Source organism: Myiozetetes cayanensis, unplaced genomic scaffold (assembly GCF_022539395.1).
Source record: "Myiozetetes cayanensis isolate MyiCay16 unplaced genomic scaffold, myiCay2020 scf2-11, whole genome shotgun sequence".
Classification (NCBI taxonomy): domain Eukaryota; kingdom Metazoa; phylum Chordata; class Aves; order Passeriformes; family Tyrannidae; genus Myiozetetes; species Myiozetetes cayanensis.
This window is the reverse complement of record NW_026087411.1, coordinates 28,050,067-28,071,405: the sequence shown is the minus strand read 5'-3', so window position 1 is coordinate 28,071,405 and position 21,339 is coordinate 28,050,067. Positions and strand designations below refer to the sequence as shown.

The following is a 21,339-nucleotide window of genomic DNA, read 5'->3' as shown; positions in this document are numbered from 1 at the left end:
ACGACTATTCGTGCTCTACATGTTTTGGACTGTGTACGGAGAGCTCTGCTAACAGTCATGGGAAGCATTGCATACATTACTAAAGCCCACATAAAGATAATTAGTGCTAAAAAAAAGAATCAACAGGCCTTTTTTCCCCCTTTTATAGTATTGATTTAGTGTGGGTGAAAAATGCCAGATTTTCAGTCTTGAAGATTCATGTTCCACCACAGAGTGGGAGATGGAGCCAGCTTTTCCCAGCACTCTGCCAATAAACCCTTAGCTTAACCATCTCAAAGGCCAGGAAGAAGAGCCAGGCTCTACGGTCTATCAACCCTTAGTGCCTCTGATGAACCTGTGAACATCGAGAATGGGGACCACACAGGCTGGGGCAAGGAACTCACATTTTTTATCTTTGTGGCTGTATCTACCCTAGTATTTTCTTGTTCAAAAATTCTCAAAATTGCAGAAATGACCAGGAGTCAGTATTGAAGTTGCATTGCTGCAGAGAGGACTCTGGGTAGTGCTGCAGTGGCAGCAGCTATGGAGAAATGTATACAGTGAAAGAGGCCTTTGAAGCTCATTTTGTATCTTACATGGATATTTCCTACATGGCAAATTCTGTTTTAATTTAATTTTTGCAACCTTTTGCAAATTCTGTGATGGGGTATACACATCATTTAACTCTTTGTCTGGCAATAACTTTACTTTCTGCAGATCTAAACAATATTGACACGGCACATAACCAGATGTGATTTTGCTGGTCCTTCAAGATGCTGAAGTCAGGGCATTTTAAGGTAGCAACTTTTATTTTTTTATTATCAAATGCCACGTTAAGAGCATGTACATGAACAACTCTGAATACTCTGTGGATAAGTGGCTACTTGGTAAGCCACCTCACAGCTTGACCCTTCTCCTGGGGAAGGATCTACTGCAGAGATGCCCCTGAAGAGAGTAACATGTCCTACTAGAATGTTTAGTATTTATTTTAATAATAGAGCAATCCAGGTTAGTTGAGGATGACATTATTTTGCTAAGTGTTTGTAAGGGTTGCTTTAAAACCACTTGCTTTCAGGCAAAGTCATAATCAGGCTAAGCAATGTAAGACTTTTATAATGGAAGGCCAACACATATTTTTTCATTCAGTCTGCAAAAATAAACTGAGCACAGCTGTTTTACTGAAAACAGCCCACTGGCATTTAAGTAGATTAACAAAATTAACTGTGAAAATCCTATGCAATCTGAAAGCCAATAACCTGTTGGCCACAAGGAGGCAGGGCAAGGATTTAGTACACTCAAAGAAAATGTTTTTATTTAAAGTTAAATTAAAAGAAGAAACGAAAAAGAAAAATTAGAAAATGAGGAGCATTAAATTAGTTCAGTCATGAAACTCTAAACTGCTAGGCAAGATAAAAAGCACTTTTTCATCCAGTGTGTGGTTTCAGAACTGCTGTTTTATACCAAGAGCAGCAAATATCTTAAGATATCAAACAATAGCTGATCTGGCAGCAATTTTCTTCTTTTGAAGAAGCAGATCACTCATGTTACTTCTTCATCACTTCTGTGTGATGCAGAAGAAAACTCTAATGCTCAGCTTTGATAGAAGTAGTGGATTTACCAACTCAGAGCAAGAAGCCATACTGCCAGGTTCACAAGGTGTTGCTCCCAAGCTATTAAATCCTGCTTCTGGGCAGCTTTGGGAGCTGTGCCTTTCACTCCCTTGGCACTTCTAATTCTAGGCTAAAAGCAAGCAGAGACTGTTTGGCATCTTTAGTGCCCTACCAAGAACCTTATGCACAGTACCGGACAGTGATCCCTCCCTCCCTCCCTTCACTAGAACTTGGAGACATTCCAAAATCAGCCCTAACCCAAACTTCTAAATGACAAAAGGGCAAAAGAGGAAAATAAAGCCATAGTATCTCTATTTCACAGTTAAATTGAAAACTATCATATTTAACAATGAAACAACACTATCCATGGCATTAGCATATCACAGTCCAAATCTATGAGTGATCTTCTGGTTGAGATGAAGTGACTTTCCTCTTGGCTCTGCCATTGCATGCTACTGACCTAGGTAATTTCGGTCCCCTATGCCTCTGTTTCCTCATCTTTTAAGCAGTTGCCTTTCTTATTTGTGAATCAGTATGAGGTCCATGGATAAAAAACATACTACAAGAACTAGTCATTATTAATGTAATTCAGATATGGAATGCACCAGATGGTAAAATCTCCAGGATTTTAATGAACTATTGTAACAGAACATATGTAATATGACGTTATTATAACAGGCATTTAAATGTATAGTTAGTACATACAACGTGACCTGTGCTGCTCTCAGTAACTCCACTGGAATTATTTTGGATTTATGTCAGATAATACTAGGAACACAAAATAGCCCCATATGTGCAATGTGGTAAGGTTTTCATAGTAATGTTATCTTAACTATTGCCTGTCCTGTTTTTATCTGTATCTATCATTTAGTTCTGAGAAGGAAATAAAAAGAAGTACCCAATGTCAAAGACTAAAATGCCTCTGACCAAGTATTTGACTGGGCAAAGGTGAAAAAAAAAGACTGCAGCTCAAGCCACTGGCATCAGACATTACAGTCAGAGACAGGTTCTTACTTCAGTAAAGGACAAACATGAAGACACCATGAGTATGTATAATAACTCTAGCTCATCTAAAATACAGACTATAAAACTCAAGTGAACTGACATTTAATACATGAGAGGCTGGAAGCAAGATATCAATTTCACATCATAAATTAGCCTTTGTGCTAGTGCCCAAAGATTTGGCTGATTACTCATTGCTTTCCCTTAGTGCTTAAGCAGTCTTTTCCAAAGCAAGACAGTTAAACCACAAAAACGTACCGTAGTGTCCACAGCCCTGACCTTCCCAGCAGGAACGTGCTTTGGAATGGGTTCTTCTACTGATATCATCATGCAGCCTTCTGCTCCAAGAGTAACAATTACAAGCTTACACCCTCTTTCTAACAGCATGCGTCCCACCTTTTCAGCATCTTCAAGGTTGCCAACTGGGATGCCCGTTAAAATCTCTGCCTGGAAAACAACCCACGCAAATGAAAATCATAATCTGACAGCATTCATTTTTGGACAACAGTTGCACTTGAAAACAGTATTTAATATCTTTTTAAAATGTGTATTATAGGATGATCACGAAACTACTTTCTACACTGATATTCAGAATGTGCCTTGCTCCTCGCTGGAAACCAGCAAGCCTTTCAGGTGCAGCAGACTAATGGAAAGAAGCCTAGGCAGAGAGAGACGCAGGAGGCATGGATTCTAGTTTCAGCTTCTACAACTTACCTGGCACACAACCCTTAGTAAAATCACATTTCTCCCACATGCCTCAGTTTTTTCATCTGTGAAATGGACACAGTGACACGGTCTTGGCAAAAACACTTTGTGGTTTAATGTGAAAAATGTTACAAGGCAACTTGGTCACTATTGTTGAGGGATATTTATCTCTAAGTGAGAAACTTTTTAAATACTTTTAAAAATTCTTAGTGTTAAATTAGAAGGGAAAATTCTCTTCAAGGAAAAAAAATTGCTCAACTTTGACTACTTTGTTTAGTTTTATATACATTTTTTGATGAGAATACCTGACTTATCTGAAGCTGTCTTTGGGGAAAGGCCCATTACAAGACTATCATGTATTTGTGTTATGGCCATGGCCATGCCCATGTTCATAAACTTCTGTCAATTGTGTTGGCTCTGTACAAACAAAGATAAACTCTTCTTCTAACAGATGGTGACCTTAAGTCTACTTCTTCCAGTTGGGTCTTAAAATTATTCTCTTGTAGCTCCACCCAACTAAGAGCAAAAGTTCCCCAAAATCTGCATTGAAGACTCCAGAATCAAACAACATTTTCACCTCTTCATACATTTTCTTGAAGGCATAGCACTGTCAAGCGTCATGTGCTTTTCCACTTTTTTTTGGCAAGGAAGAGAACGAGAATGAAACAGGACGAAAGGGAAATAAAAATTGTGTTTTCTCTGAAGCAGGCAGTTCTCCTGCATAACACAGTATGCCTTCAACTGTAAGTAAACAGACATACTGTTTTGCCATCCAAACTTAATTTTGTCCTGCTTGCCTGAGAAAAGGGAAGTCTTACTACAAGGTTGCTGCTGTAACCTGAAGAATGCAGCCTGAAGTATTTCCAGATAGCTGCCTTGTAGCTGAACATAACTTCCACACTCTTAGAGCTTATTTTCAGTGGAAAACTTACTTTGGAACCTCTTCAGCAGCTAATCTCCTGACCTCTGCTACAGGGGCAGCTCAACTTCTTGGGAAACAGCTGCTGAAATATTTCAAACTACCTCCCTCTGCCTGACTGAAATTTCAATTGTGAAGTGCACATACTTCTTGATGTAACAAACTGTAAACTATAGTGATTAAACAACTGCTTCATGGGGCACAGGCCATGCCTGTAGTAAAGAGAGGGAGGGCAGACAGCTGGGGACAGGAACTACTACAGCCATCTACAAGCAAACCGCCCCCAGCTGTGAGTCAGCGCCTGCTCACCACTGTCATTTCCTGAGTTTCAGCCTGACCCAGGCGAGAGCAGCCACCCTTAGGCTCTGAAGGGCCAGATTATGCCAACACTCTCCCTAGAGTTTATAGTATCACTAGCAGAGGACTTACTGGTTTTAATTTTCTTCTATGACCAAGTTCTGCCGTCCCTTCTTAGACAAATGCACAATGATTTCAAGCACTGTTGATCTGATCACTATGAGAGGGAGGCTGGTGTGGCAGGAGGTGATGGGTAAACTTGTGGGCTGCAAGGGCAAGGTGTGGTTAACATGTACACAGAACTTAAAACTACTTTTTTTAACCACACTGATCCCAGACAGGAATATACTAAGCTTTAAATTATAAGAAGGCACCTAAACCTACCCAGTTTTCTCTTTGGCATGTCACCATGTAACTCCAACTTCTCTTGCAGTATGAACTATTTAAGCAAATTAAACATATTTCAGTTTTTAAAAGATTATAAGAGTATTTAAAAATACTGACTAGTTTCAAAATGTATCTCACAAAACATTTTGAATGTATCTTCTTGCAAGTTTTGCAAGGAGTTAATGCACTAATAATATTTTTAGAGTAACTAAGGATTGATGATACATAGTATTAAAATATACACATAATCTATTCAGGCATCTAAAGAGTCTGTGACTCTTCACGAATTTTAAGATCTCTGGAGCAGGAACTATGCATTCCTGTATTCAGAACACCTAGTACATCATGTTACAAGAATAAAAATGGATTAACACAAATCCTTGAATGAAACTGGGAAGCTGAATTTCCAGTGTACTTTGTGAGGGGCAATAATTCCAAACATTCTACCTATGCTGCAAAGTCTCCAGGATAAAAGTGGATGTGGTTTTGGTAGAGAAATAGTAAATCTAATATGGGTTTACTTACCTAGTATACTTCTGTAAGCTCATGAGTAAGGTAAATGAAGTATTTAATTACAATATTGTTCGTCATGAAACGCACATCCTGTACGTTTAGCATTAAGACTGTACTCCTCTTTGTGCCTCCTATATCCCAAGTCAACAGGATTTTTTGCTTGAGTAGGGAAAGAATTGTTCTGGGACTGATATGTGAAAGGTTTTTCAGAAATCTTTCTTTTCATCTTTACACTGCTTATACCAATAAACAAAATTTTTTTGAACAGACAGAGTCAGTATAAAAGTAGATCTTCGGCTGCTTGAAACCACTATCATCTAACTCATCTACAGCAGGATGGTAAAACTAAAAAACACTGGAACAAGCTGTAAGAACCATAAAAGCAGCAGAAGCCAGACAGATTCCGTGCCAATAATTAGAGATTGCGGTAAATGTCAACTGATGTTAAATACTATAGTGAGTTCTTAAGTTCCTCCCTTCAGTAGAATCTTATTTAAAAAACAAACTGTGGTACAATTGAAGGAAATAACTAATGGTTATGTAAAGAAAAAATTAAATAACAATACTAAAAGCCCAATGTGGACATTTGCCATATGCTGTACAAAAGAGCAGCAAATTAAGAATATTATTTTTCTGCAACTAGTCTCATAAAACTACTCAGTTAAATGGACCTCATAAAGAAAGACAACATTCCACACAACTGCTGTCAGAATTAACCTATGATGGATATTATATAATTAATCTACAAAGAATTTTCAGAATTTTGTTTACAAGAGTGGTAGAGAAATTTAACTAAAGCTTTTAATTTCATTGATATGAAGATTCTTGACCACAGACCTCACTAATCCTAGTTAACACTCCATCTCTCTTTAGACTGCAGAGTCTAGTCACAGTAAGCTGACGCAAACCAGAACTGCTAGAGAAAAAAAACCGCCCTGATTTTTCCCTTCCACTACTGTCCACATGGCCCATTCTCTTGTGCCAGCACAGCCATCTATGTGCCCTGGAAACAAACTGGATTTCAAGGCAGATCTGTGTTAAAATTAACACCACCCCCAGTTCCACACCACCCCCAAAAGTCAATCCAAAACAATTTACTTCTTTCAACAGCAATATTGGTTTAGACTGGCTAAAAGTGAGAATGATCCTAGCATATGAGCACTTGCCAATTGTTCCTAACTGTGGTGCATTTGGGGCATCCTATGGCTTACAAAAAAGTACACAGACACTTTTGTGAAGATGTTCTGGATCCTCTGCTTGGCATTTGCAAGACTGAATCTGCAGCATCATATCTAGTTTTGGGATCTCTGGCACAAGTAAGACACTGTCATACCACAGCATGCTGCGATGGAAGGTCATCAAGACAGCCAGGTGACCAGAAACAAGAGGAGGCTGGGAGAAGCAGGCTTGTTCAGCCTTAAGAACTCACAGCTAAGGGGAGATGTTATTGCTGTCTGCAGGAATTTAATAGGTGGGTACAGAGAAAAGGAAGCCAGAGTCTTTTTGAAGAGGCACAGGGATAGGGCTAGAGACAACAAGCACAAACTGGAATATGGGAAATTCCAGTATTAGGACAAGCTTTTTCACCACAAGGGTGATGAAGCAGTGGAACAGGTGCCCAGAGGTCATGCAGTCTCCAACCCTGGAGATTCAGAACTTGACTGGGCAAAGTCCTGAGCAATCTGACCTCAACTGGCCATGCTTCACCACGGTGTTGGACTAGAGACATCCAGAGGTCTGTTCCTAACCTCTACAATCCTATGACCCTCAGCAAATCTAAACTGGTGAAATAACGAGAAGTGTTAATTCTTTGGGGAGCAGTCTACCATTTGGCCTGTTTTTTGTAGACCTAACACAATAACAACTTTGCAAGCGTTGCCAGGAACTGCTGGAAGAGAAATAATAAATAATAACTGGGAAACTGTTCCAGTTTTAAGGCTAACCCATCTAAAACTACATATGATAATTTAAAATATTTTTAATTTCAAATATTTAAACACAGTAAGCCAGTTGGCTACAAACTTGGCTCGTACTGTAGGAGATTTCTTTGAGAATGACAAAATAAGAACTCAATCTCATTAATTCTAACACATGTGGACAGTCCCAGAAAAGTAGTGCAACAGATTTGGTGTATAACCAATTGCAAGATCAGGCCACAAGCCAAGCTAGTTCCAGTTGTTTCAAATTATAAAATTTTTACATACATACAGGCAGAAATACTTATCGTCCTAGAATAATTAAAAGCTGATTGAAATGAATTGGCCTGAAGCTATTCCTTTCCCTCCCAAAAGTAACATCTTTCATTTTAGACTAAATATGGGAAATTTCATAGTTTCCAGTGACTGATAAAATTAGGTTTAGAACAAAGCTGGAATTAAAATATACTGTGAATTGCTGGCAACTTCTATGTAATGGCAGAACAGTTGTTCTCTATTACTTAAAAGAGAAAAGGTTAATTCAAGAGATATTATGAAATACTTTATTTATAATATTTTATAAAAGGACCTGTTTTTGTTTTGACTACTAGAGATATCAATTATATTTGCTTTAAAAAGATTATTGTCAGTATTAATCTCTCTTTATTAATAAACTGTACCTTAAATGTCCTTTCCCAGACTACAGATATAGTTTTACAAACCTGATATTCTCTGAATCTCGCAAAAGTCAATATTGTCTCTTGATTTTGGACATACTAACAGAAATTTACTTTATTAATATTTCTTCCAAAAAATGATCTAGCTTCTGGTAATAGACAGTAATACTTAAAAAGAAACAGTGGGAAAGTATCTATTTTTCTTTATTATTTTTGTATATCTTGCAGCATTATTTAACAAAATTAGCAATTAACTTATATTTAGTTATGCTGCTTTCTACCGTTGAAGCCCCAAAGTATTCTGCTTTGCATTTAATTAAATCTTTGCTAGGCCTTCTTTAGGTTACAAGTCCTGATACCCACTTTACATTAGGGAGAAAGCAGTTCCTAGTTTTGCATTAAAAACAGTTTGACAAACTTAGTCCTTTACTGCAACCGTTTAGGAGTTTTCCTTCTCCTGAAGGGCTCCTCAGTGTTCTTTGAATGGAGAAGCAGCTGTTCTTCAAAACACTGAGGATCAAATTGAAATCGCTGATGTGCAATGTATTTTGGTTCCTAACCTGCAAGGCTATGTAACTGCATGCGCACACTAAATAAGAAAAACAACACATGAACTGTATTGACATTGTGGTTATGCCTAGAGCCATCTGCAGCAAGGAATCACACAAATACGTGGGAAAAAAATGGTTAGTATTCCAAACAGCTCATCTTGTACAGAGTTGTCTCGTTTTCAACATTTATAGATGACTGGAAAGAACAACCATTAGTTTTCACCAAGATGACATTGGATACATTTATTTTTCATTAGAAGAACTAAGGGAATGGAGAACTAGCACATTCCTGCACAAACCTCGGGGATTAGGCTGTGCTACATCTGGGAATTAACAAACTAGTCTCAACAAGTTTGATCTTTCTGGGAAAAGATAAAACTGAACTACAGGCTAAGCAAAGAAAGAGCTGATAACCTTGCAAGATTTGTTCTGACTTCTTTTTTTTTCAGGAACCACATAAAAAGAAAGTAATGTCAGACATAAAGAAAATTGTTATTACAACAAGCAAGAGTGAAAAGAACAGCTTGTGAAGAGCCTTCTAGACAAACTAATGGTAGATAATTCACTGATAGAGTAATTCTGTTTGCTTCTCTCCAGCACATAAATCCATAAGAACAAGCTGTGCTGTTATACCAGATACCACATGTGATTTCATTAAATCCTAAAGCATTTAATGAAGGATGGAGTATAAAGTGTTGATGTTGTATTTGATATTTGCATGTTTGGCAGCCGACACCCCATGGCTGACACTACGGCTGACATATTTAAACTTTTATTCCTTGACAAAGGGCATTGCAGATAAAACCCCCTGACCTTCATGGCTGTAAATAACATAAACTTCTGACTCAGTAATAATTCAGCTCATCACAAGGACTATCCCCTTTTTCTCATCTTTAATAATACAAACACTCCACACAGTGTGTGAGATGTCTCAAGTTAAATGGCTGGTGTTTGTTCTACAGCCAACACAATTTCTGTTTCACACATACTGTTCATATATTTTCTGCAAACCACAGGATTTTATAATTTAAAAGTAGTTCTTGGTGAACAACAAAGATAGGAACATTTTGGTAAAATTTTGATAAATACTTGTAAATGTAAATTACTAAGAAATGCAAACCAATCAATAAAAAAAATTCTGTGTAAATTTAATTTTGTCTTAGCACACACACATGCTAAAAAGAATGTCTTAGAAGCAGTTGAACTGGGTAGCTCTAAAGAGTTCATCTTTAAACTCAGGATGATTTATTAACTATTTAAAATACTTTCTGAAGATAAAGAGGAAATACACAATTTTTTTTTTCTGGTAGTACCTCAAAATCCCAAATAAAAAATAAAATATCCCAAAAGGTGTAAGGCAGGAACATAAATAGTATTTTGGCTAGCTATTTGAGACTTGGAAATTCCAACCAGGAGGGGAGGTGGAGCTGGAACAGAACATCTCAGGAAAGCAGTTGTAAGCAAGGGATTCAATAATTCGGCCAAAGAGAATAATAATTTAAAAAATTCCAGAAGAATAATCATTTGCTCAGAGCAAAGGCACATCTTATCCAAATGCTCTTTCATAACTGTGACTGCCAGTAGATACTGAGGGAAATTTAAAAAAAAAAAAAGTAAAAAGATCTTTTCCCTGTAATGTTTGGAATCATCAAAGTATTCAGTACTCCCTGATTTAAGAAGATGAAGGAAATGCATATATAGTTAGTTGAATAGATAAAGCTGAAAAAAATCAGAATTATCTTTAGGATTTGTAGAATCAACTTGTTGCTTTTAATTGCCATTCAGAGATGTGACTGGTAACCTTTATTTGGGTATGTAAACATTTATCTTCATATCAAACTTCTCGAGTATATTCATTACAAAGATCTGAAATTAAAGCAAGTCATGAAAGAAAACAGAAAACAGATGGCATATGAACATAAAACAATTACTAAAAAAACAACTTTCGAACTTGTGACATAAGAAAACCAAATGCTTCATTTTTCTCTTTTCTCTGCAAAAAGAAAGGGACAATGGCAATAGTCCATCCCTGAAAATCAGTTCAATACAAGTCAGACACATGAAGAGCATGAAATCAAACAAAATTGATTATTACATTCATTCTAATGTAATTGATTTCAATGCAAAGTTTGAAAAGGTTATTGTTAAAAGCAGAGGTACTTATGTGCCATTCTTGTTCTCAGAATACACTGTAGGAATCCTACATTTGGATCTGTGCTGCCATGATACAGTTGGCAGGAACTTCCATAGGTCTAGCATTTCCATAAATTCAGAAGAGATGAGCCTCATCAGCAGTAGAGAGCATACTTCTGTGCCTGACTTGCTTACGGTGATCCCAGCTATCTTCACATGGTAATTAATTTTTAAAAGAAAATAGCAGAAAAGAATGCAAACTGTACCCCCAGCTCTGCAGGAAAGGTAGATGAGTGAGCAGGGATCTATTATAATTATACACCTGTATTTCTTGTTCTCCAAATAGAAGTAATTTTCTTTTCTCTATGTGGTGGTAATAATAATAATGCACCCTGGCTCCAGCAAACTACACTTCTCAAAGAATGTCTCTTTCAAGACTGTCCTCTAGCAATAAAGTACAACAAAGGGAAAACTTTAGCATGTGTGTTGTAAAAAGCAATGAGAGAAAAGTCAGGAATAGACAAGTAATGAAAAACAAAGTTTTGTTTCTAACATATGGGGGATAAGTTTTCACGGGGAAAAGAAATTAACTAGTGGCATTATGAAAAAAAACAAACTACAAACAACATTTACTAAATACTGGGAGAGTAGAGGTGTCCTCTTCATCACACAGAATTGAGTTCTGATAGCTGTTGGAGTGTCTGAGCTGCAAATTGTATCACTGCCAGTAATCCCGGAAACTTTGGTTTCCAGAGACCTAAAGAGCCATGGCATCTCTCACCTTGCTGTTTTGTTAATTCCTGCATTCTCTGTAGTATCTGAACACAGCAGACACATAATAAAACATCCCAGAATAAAATTAAGATGTCCTTTTGAGTTACTTAGACTGACTCTTAAATGTTAGAAGACTCGTGGACTGAGAACTTCTGATACGGTTTGTCATGGGATTTAACAGAAATTTCAAAAGAGGGTAATTGAGTCTTGAAGAACTTACTCTGGTAGACATTGTCATCAGACAAAAAGTGCTGTAAGTAAGCAGGACCATGCTTTTCTCTTAGCTCTTTGCCCTACTTTCCACCCAAAGGTATCATGTTCATTGCAGAAATCCTGTTTCTTGGAGGTAACTTAAACTGTGACCAAGGCATGTCTTCTATCCACTAGGTTACTTCTCCTACATTCCTGTTTATATAAAGAGAGGGTGAGGGGAAGGAACACAGCATGCCAAATGCTAGTAAATAGGAAATTTAAACAAAGGGCTTATGAGACGAGCTTAATTTGTCTCTTGTGACAAAAATAATTTCCTTTGGGAGAAATAACACACTTGAATTAGAAAAGAGAGGGAAAGGAGGGAAACTCCCCCCCCCCCAACAGAAAACATACAGTTGAAGGCCAGAAAACAAATTCACTGGAAACAGATCTGACAGGAAGAGGCATATGAAGCTACTATTTACCATCAAGTGCAGCATGAGTGCATCACCTCCTGGCAAGACAGTTTAAAACTGTCGGAACACTATGGCTAGTGCATTTCTGGAAATCATATCAAGGGACTATTTTAACATTTACCCCTCACTGATAACATTTTAAAAGTGTTTTCATGGATTTGTTTTGCTGATCTACTTGTAAGAGGGGTTGGACCCAACTTTCCTGCTGCAAACAACTAATATAATTTTGAGTGCAAGCTAAAGGTATTCTAGAATACTCCTCTTTGTTGTTTATATCAGGAATCCAATCTGTCACCTGCAAAAGTCCTACATAAGAGGAGCATGGCTTAATTTTCCTGCTTCCTATGCTGCATTTCTAAGAAGAGTATCCCTCTGAAATTTCACTGCTTAAGACTCCTTTAATATGACATATGACCATTACCTCAGTTTCATTGCAGCAGAAGATATCAGAATAGATATAAAACTGTGGATCTAGGTCAGCAAGGGCCGGAGCTGGATTAAATAAAGTCTTTACTGGAAAAAGAAAAAAAAAAAGAAAAAGAAAGTCTAAATCTGTAGTGTTTTAGATTCGTAAATCATCACTTGAAACACCATTGTGTTTAATTCATGGCCCCCAGTGTTTATTATTAACACAAAAATGATTCTCAGTTTCCATGTCCTCATTTCATACAACCGCTAAAAACTTTATTTATATTAAAGTTCCATGCTAATTCATGTGCAGGCACCTGTCATGATGGGAACATGAGAGAGGAGTAACAGAAAAAATAGCCAAGGAATTATTAAATTAAAAAAAGAGGAAAAAAAGCCTTAAACAGTAATGCAATTTGTTTACTGATGATGCTTCTTCCAGGATATTAGTAAGTTTTACAAGAACTGATTTAGTTCTAGAATTTTTTCAGTGCGGTTATCTGAGCTCTGTACGTGAAGAATCATGGGTTATGGAGTAATGAAGGGCATGTCCAGACAAGGAGTTAAACGTGCTTCTGAATGTGTTACCTAACTTGTTCAAACTGCCACATTATAAAACTGTAGCGTAGACAAGGTACTGTATATTTTTAATATGCTATCTGGTAGAGCTAGACCTAAACTTAACACTGGTAGAATATGTTAGTTAACCTAACTTTAAAGAGTAGTAGCCTAAGGCCCCTTGTAACAGCAGAAAAGGTTTGTCATGAGGACAGTGTAAGTGACTTACTCATTGTTAACACAGGAAGTCTGCAGCCTTGGATTCTCACTTTGCCAATTTTATGATTAATACTTGTGACTTAACCACAAGTCCATCATTTTTACATAAAGCACACACCTACTTCAGAAATCTTCCTTATAGTAATTGATCAAATCTTCCAATATGGATGCATACATTTTCAGTCCTGAACACGTATTTAGACTGTAAGCTATAACACATAATTGTTAGACACCCTGAATGCTTTTGAATCCCAGTTAATGCCCTAAAAGACAAAGATGCACAGAGACTTCTGAAATCTGAGTACCAAGAAGTTTAGAAGTTAGGTGATCAATCCTCTGCAAATTTTAGCCCTCGCCTGTACAACTTTATCATGTCCCTCTACCTGCCTCATTAAAAAGACTGTTGAAGTGACAAAGACTTGTACTCAGAAGTTAGAAAATGCCAGGATTAGAAACTCCAATGAAATCTTAATTTGGTTCCCTTATATTATTACAATACAGTATGTATTATAATAAACTCTTTAATTATATGATCACATACCACTGAAAAACAGCATGTGATCACATAATTAAAGACTGCAACATAATACATATGCAGAAAGGAGACAAATTAAGGTTTCACAGGCAACCTTAACTCTTGCATTTCCTATTTTCTGAACTGCAATCCTAATGAAGTTTTTTTAAACACAAATCTTTAAGGTATACTTTCCTAGGTAAAAAACCCAAACAGCATATACTGGAAAACAAACTCTGTCATGTGGTATCACACCAACATATACACGGGTCAGGAGCAGCACTGGAAGTGTTCCAACTTGGGTTTTAAGTAATACTCATCATGAACAGGGTATAATATACTACTACTAGTTTTATCCCATATTTAATATCTGCTGAGCAGAAGGGAAGATAGAGGAACCTTAAAATCCTCTTTCAGGCTGTGAAGAAGAGGGTGCACTGTTTGGTTCTTCCAAGGACCACCAAATTTTCTGTCCAAAATCTTTCACAGAATTACAGAATCATAGAATGGCCTGGGTGTTTGTTTGATGGCCATTCCCCTTGTCCTGTCACTACATGCTCTTGTAAAAAGTTTCTCTTTATCTTTCTTGTAGGCTCCCTTCAGATACTGGAAGGCCGCAATTAGGTCAACCCCAAGATTTCTCTTTTCCAGGCTGACGAATCCTAATTCTCTTAGCCTTTCCTCATAGCGCTCCATTCCTCTAATACTCTTGGAGGCCCTTCTTTGGACTCACTCCAACAGGTCAACGTCCTTCCTGTTCTAAGGACCCCAGAGATGGACACATTACTCCATGTGAGGTCTCACCAGAGCAGAGTAGAGGGGCAGAATCACATCCCTTGTCCTGTTGGCCATGCTACTTTGGATGCAGACCAGGACATGATTGGCTTTCTGGCCTGCAAGCACACACTGATGTGTCATGTCCAGTCTCTCATCCACCAGCACCCCCAACTCCTTGGCAGGGCTGCTCTTGGTCTGTTTAACCCCCAGCCTGTGCTGATACTGGGGTTGCCCTGACCCAGGTGCAGCATCTTGCATTTGGTCTTGATAAATCACATGCTATTCCCATGGGTCCACTTCTCGAGCTCATCCACTTCTCTCCCTTTTCCAAGACTCGTTCTCCTCACCTACCTTTTATTCTTTATGCCTCCTTGCATAGGAACTATGCAATTGTAACCTTTTCCACTCAACTTTCACGACATCGTATCTCTTTACGCCCCCTCTCCACTTTCTTATTCCCACTTCCAGTGCCCACAGCCTACTCCCTGCCTCTATACCCATATTCCAATCTCTATTCAACAAATCCTAATCTCTGTTCCAATTTTGTTCTTATTTCAGCTTCTCCCTTCCTTCTTCCTCTGCCACCCCCAAAAATCAAGAAAATCCCTCCTACATTTCCCTTGTCTGAAATCTACTTTCCCTCCCCAGCATTCCCGTTCACCTTTGTCTTTTCTGTATTTAAAATTAAGCAAGCTCCTGCTCTGTGCTTCCTGGGCCTACAACTGATCTTTAGGAGTATAAAAGAAGTTACCTAAAACCAGATTCAGGAATTACACTGCAACTCATGTTGCCCAAAGGGACACCTGCCTGTGTGGACAGACTCTTGAGGGAAGCTAGCTGTGAAGCCCTTAAGAATTTTCTGAAGTCTATGTGAGAGGAACTTATTTTCCAAAGGCAGATAATACAGTTAAAATCAGGCAGGTTTACACACCATTGTAAAGGCTTAGCTTTAAAAGAAAGCTCCCCTGCAAGTGACATGGAATCTTAATAAGTGAGGCTGCTTCCAGCTCATTCTTCACTACAGTATTAATATGCTGTAGGAATATGCAGCTCGTATGGCATTATCAGCCATCTTGAAAGGAGTCTATCTTTACAGAAGCCCAACAACTGCTTTACAGACTTTGATATACAGCAATATTTTGTCCATCAGTGCAGTGATCCCGCCCTCGGAAGCAGCAGCAGCTTCTCACCATCAGCCACTAAAACCCTTTATTAGTCCAGTCAGATTTCCACTACAATTTATACCTACTTCACAATCCTTCCTTCCTTCCTTTCATCCTTGAGACATGAGATGTCTCTCTCTAGCTTACAGATCCAGATGATGTTCACTGAAGAGAAGCAAAGAGTTCTTGCTTGTGTGACCATATTCTTTCTCGCTTTTGTTTATTTCTTTCAGTAAGAATGAAGAAAAACAAGCAAAAAACCCATTGAAACAGGGGTTTGAAGCATCTGGGAATGCATCTGTTTTAAACAAAAATAGTCAAGTGCACATTTCAACATGCAGTACTACATTATACATGAAGCTATTGCAGGCTAAAAGAAGGGAAACGGTATTAAAAATTTACTGTTGGCTATGGATAGATTTTTACAATGCCACAAGCTCAGCTGTTTACTTAGATTTGATGGTACATGACATTTGAACATGTGTAGCCTATTGCTTTCAAGGAGAAGCAACCAAACTTTCCTGATAGAAGAGCTGCACAATGATAGCATGCTGACAACACAGAACTGTAGCTGGCCCACAGCTGACTACTATCTTTTCTCGATATATTGTGCTGTCTACAGTTGCCAAATGGTTGCTTGCCTGTTCCGTGTATCAGGTTTGAATCTTTTCAATTGCGTTTAAAAAAATCGTATCTTTTCTCCTGTCACAGGCTGGCATCTTGCCATAGGAGGGTGACAGAAGTGTGAAGCATCTTGCCAAATGTGTGCATAGAGTTAGAAGTAGACAAAATAAGTCATGGATATTGACTCAGGCCTCAACTATAGTCCATTAACCATTAGATTAAGAATGCTTTTATCCATTTTCATAAAACATAATGAAAATATATAGTAAGTTCTGTTCCATGCCCTCCCTCCTGCTGCCCCTCCCACTCCCCTGTGCCTGGAATTTTAAGCATTTCAGAAGCTATTCAGATTTTAAAGTTTTCAATTTTTATGTAGATTTGCATGAACCCAGTTTTGACATTTCAAACAGAAATCAAAGAATTTTTCCCCATGCACGGTTCTGTTCACAGACTTTATGACTATTACCATCACAGTTTCAGGGCCCTCTCTACCAGCCTCCCATCTAACAACGTTGCTTAAATCGGCATGGAACACACAAACACGATGCATAAAGCTCTGCTACATCTGACATCTACACTAGTGTATGAACACCAGTGAACACAACAGGTGCACAACAGATCATGCTGCAGAAGGAGAACTGAAAAGCCAACAATCTCTGCACGCTGTGATCTATTGGAGCAAGCCTTGGCCCAGCTGCAAGGTACTAGCTAGTTCTGATCCCAGTTCCATCCCTGATCCACTGCGTGACTGATCATGCTATGTATGAGCTGTCCCCTCCCAGTCTTATGTTCTGGATAGATGGGAAAAACGTTTTTAAAATCTCATATAGATGCCTCACTTGCATAATTATTTACTTAGTGTTCAAATACTGTGGTAATTGTGCTTGACTAGCTGAAAGCATTACAGGCATTTTAAAAAACAAAAACATTATGTTGGTAACAAAACCCCATCCTATTCAGGTAAAATGTGAGCTTTCATCTATGTATATGCTACACTGAAGGAATGATGCCCTACATTTAAACGTACAGTACAGTAACAATTTACTAATAATTTCACAGACCATGACTGTGTCTCTTCAATGGCATCATGCCCAGACACACTCTAAGCACGGTTAAGAAGAAAAAACATTTTTATTTTATTTTAAGGATGTCAACTACTGTATAGAAAACCACAGCCATACCTACTGCTATGCTGGGAGAACACAGACACAAGTCTGGTTTTGAGGTCATTTGATTTACTTTACTGTGTGTGGAACTTTACCGACTTGCCACTCGTTATCCTTGTTCTGCTCTGGAATAATACCAGAGTCAGGCCCATAGCTCCTGACCTTGCAACATTATACTGTATTTAGTCACTGCATGAAAGCAGGTGGAAAGGCAGCATCAGACGTATAAAAGGAAATTATAAGGGTATGGGTTGATTTGCCATTCAAGGTAAACACTGCAAAATTTTAAAACTGAATTCAGCTTTCATTAGCATAGCATGAATTTGTTGGCTATTGTTTCAATTCTAAATAAAACTAGTATGACAGAAACCAGAATAGACCACAGGATCTTTATTTGGAAAGCATGATAAAGAATATTTTTCATGCAGCACAAATGAAAGAGACAGAATGGTTTATGTCAAATTACCTCCACTGGCACGTGCCATTTTCAGAGCTTCAAGAGAAACAGCAGGGGTTATTTCTAGCTGGCAAACAAGCACTTTGGCTTTACAGATGACATCAGAAGCCCTCTTCAGGTCTTCAGAATTTAAAAGCAGGTTGGCTCCTGGGACTATGACAATAACATTCTGTCCTAAAGAGAAGATATAGTGTTTTTTACAATAGTTTTCGCAATGAAGTATGTAAAACAATTCCCTGATTTTTTTTACAATACATTTAAGATGAATATTTTAATGTACTTTCAAAAAAAATCCCCACTAAAAATGTATGCAGTGCTGACATTTTCAAATATCCAGATATTTCCGAGGATAATTAAAAAGATCAATGGACCAATGAATGCTACACTGCACAACAAATGTATTATATATTTCTTTGGGAAAAATCATGTATGGGCATTCCCCAGTCTTATTTTGGTATTTTCTATGAACTCTAACGAAGCACTGTACTAGTCACAGTGGAGATGGAGGATACATGCTAAGGCTGATATTTCCATTTTCCTAAAATATTCCAGTAGCATTTGGAAGAGAAAAGCATCGATATGATTACCGAACTCATATGCCAAATTTTTCCCATCAGCTGGGAACAAAGAGTATTTCACACAGCTATGAAAATTATGCATGTTCTTTAGATTTCAGAGAAGCAGGCTTGTGCCATTTACCTGAGACATTTCAACTTAGGGCTCCTAACCATCATGAAAACCAGAACCAGCTTGTCACCGAAACCCAGACTGGTGATGACTGTGTCTAAGAAAAGCTTTATCAGGATTGAGTGAAGAAGGTGGGCGACAGCTTGTTCTGCACCTAAAGCTGCCCAGTAGATGGTCTAAACAAAGCTATGCGTGAGGAAGCACAGCAGTGTCTCAGAGCACCTCTAAGATCCCTTCCATTTGTTTGTGTAACAGTTAGGTGAGGTTCTAAATATTCTTTTGTTTTTCTTCAGACACACAAATCACCTTTTATTGCAGCTTCTTTCTCTTTTTAATCTCTATTACAACACTTAGAGACCTTCAGGCATGGGTGCCTTCAAATTAAAATTTATTATTAATCACTCAGGTATTAAATTCAATAAGTCAGTTGTTCCTTGATTTACAGGCTCAGCCCGCCCCCGCTGAAGATTCCTTTAAGGACTGCCAATCATTAAAGGCTACCAATTCTGTAATGAACTGAATTACTCTGCAAATAAATATTTATGTTTTTAAATACATTATTTTTGTTGAATGTGACTTCAAAGTCCTTTGAATAAGAAACGTGCAAAGCTTCTCTCCCTAAATATGTTCTGAAAAGAAAGCAGGACAATGGAAAGAATAATATAGTGAGCTCAGAGGGAGGGACCCAAGCTTTCCAAAGCAATTCTGCTGTCAATGGTTTGGTACAGAACAGCTGCATATGAAAAGCAAAACCTCAGCACTTAAAGCCAACGCCCTGCTTTTCAACAGACAATGATGGGCATCTTGGATAAAAAACAAAAGAAAAGAAAACAAAAAACCTTCTGCAACAAGTAAATGTTACCAAAGATATCTGAATCCTGTTGAGAAAATATTCAAAGGCAAATTGCACCTATTTTAACAAGCATGTATTTTGAAAGCTTATAGGGTGCAGCAGTGCAAACAGTAAAAGGCAGGGAATCAGTGGAACAAAAATCTATTTATTTTCTGCCTGGACTATGTGCTTCCTCGAATCTCAGACTCTATCCACATGTCTTGCTGCATTATCTTGCTGAACTATTTAGCTGTACTGACATGTATATTATTATTAGACTTTAGAGCTAATGGCCCAAGGCGATAAGGAGGGCTGTTTGCTTAAACCCATATGTGCAAATTCAAGGTAGACCATGCTGCACTGGATCACAGTCTGAAGCTTTTCTTTGTACCTACAAAAGGTCAGAGACATAAAGTGTGCTTTCAAACCTGCCAGGGAAGTGCAGTACCTACTACGGTGCAACAAAGCAGACAACTTAACCCCATCTGGAGGCAAGCCCCCACCTTCTCTCCTTAGCTGCATATACCACACTAACATGAATGTCAGCAGTCCGCACAAACTTACACCAGGGTGCATGAAGGCAGAATCTGGACCCATGTATTCAGAATTAATACCAAAATTTCATATTAACAGCAACCATTTTGTTGACAGCAATTATTTCTTGCCAGGGAAATCAGATGGGAAATCAGCACCAGGGACAACAGAGTTAAAGACAGATGGCAAAGAGTGGTGGGATTCATCTTGTCCAACATGAACTAATTTTTTAAGTTTAAAAAAAAATCCTACGTACTAGGAAAGTCTAAGAAAATTTAAATCTCTAAAAATAATTTTTCTAGGTTCCTTCAACAAGGAGAAGAGATAAATATTTTCAGAACTTTTTCAGACTTAGATATCTTTTTGAGGAAGAGAAAAACTATTGTCCAGAAGTGTCTATGTATCTCTGTCACCTCTAGGCAAAGCCTTAAGCCATATACCTAGCTTATAAAACCACTCCAGTGAGGTAAAACATTACCTACACTAAGAAGGAGAACAATATACGGACTGCACTACCATTAATTCTAAAATATCTTTTCTTAAACTAAAAATTCTCAGTTTTGATGGGAGCATCTACATAATTTTAAGTTTTGCAGACATTGGCTAGAATATTAAGAGCCACATTCCCAGTTGCTATAAGCTTTAACAGCTAAATGAAGCTGATAATGTGCACAAGCTTACACCAGATGGGGATTGGGTACAATCAGCGTGAATGCTGCATATGTAAATACTCATGTCCTCAGCTGGGCTTCTAAACCTGATATGTCACTTCTTAGAAAGACAGGTAACTCAAGTTACACTTCTTTTACAAAGGTCATTTTATGGATGCCACCAGATGAGAAGTGCCAGTGGAAAAATCAGTGTCAAACCAGTAAACACCACGGTGCAATAACTATCACTCTTTAAAACTAGATGATGAGCCCAAAAACCATCAGTAGTGCTAAGAATTCACCAAAATCTCAAACACTGCAATTGTAACAATAGCAGCAGAGCTTGTGTATAATAATTCATACAGAAAAAAGATTATATTTGTGACCAGAAAAGAATGCTATAAGAAAAGCATCTGCTGCCAAATCACACAGTTCATGAATATGAGGGCAAGTTTTGGGTGTGTTACAGTATCATAATTTCTATGCAACCACTTGGTAGAAGTATTGAACAGTCTTTTACACAAAACGTTCAAGTTCATGATGAATGTCAATAGAAAGTCTCTAAAATGCAGGTGACATTTCTTCAGAAACCTGAAGATTCAAACCAAAGGTTTTCCTC

The 21,339-nt window shown here is 37.9% G+C and overlaps 1 protein-coding gene across 4 annotated transcripts in view; it reads right to left on the bottom strand.

Annotated features, from left to right (window-relative positions):
* RBKS (ribokinase) overlaps nt 1-21,339 on the bottom strand; it is a 70,571-nt gene that overhangs the window by 18,087 nt on the left and 31,145 nt on the right. For 2 of the 4 annotated variants that reach the window (XM_050314617.1, XM_050314616.1), the window contains 3 exons: nt 18,027-18,191; nt 12,553-12,644; nt 2,850-3,038 (listed from right to left, as the gene is read on the bottom strand). In XM_050314617.1, the coding sequence (XP_050170574.1) occupies nt 2,850-3,038; nt 12,553-12,644; nt 18,027-18,191 (446 nt within the window). The remainder of the gene's footprint in view (nt 1-2,849; nt 3,039-12,552; nt 12,645-18,026; nt 18,192-21,339) is intronic. The other 2 variants (XM_050314619.1, XM_050314618.1) reach the window with 2 other exon arrangements.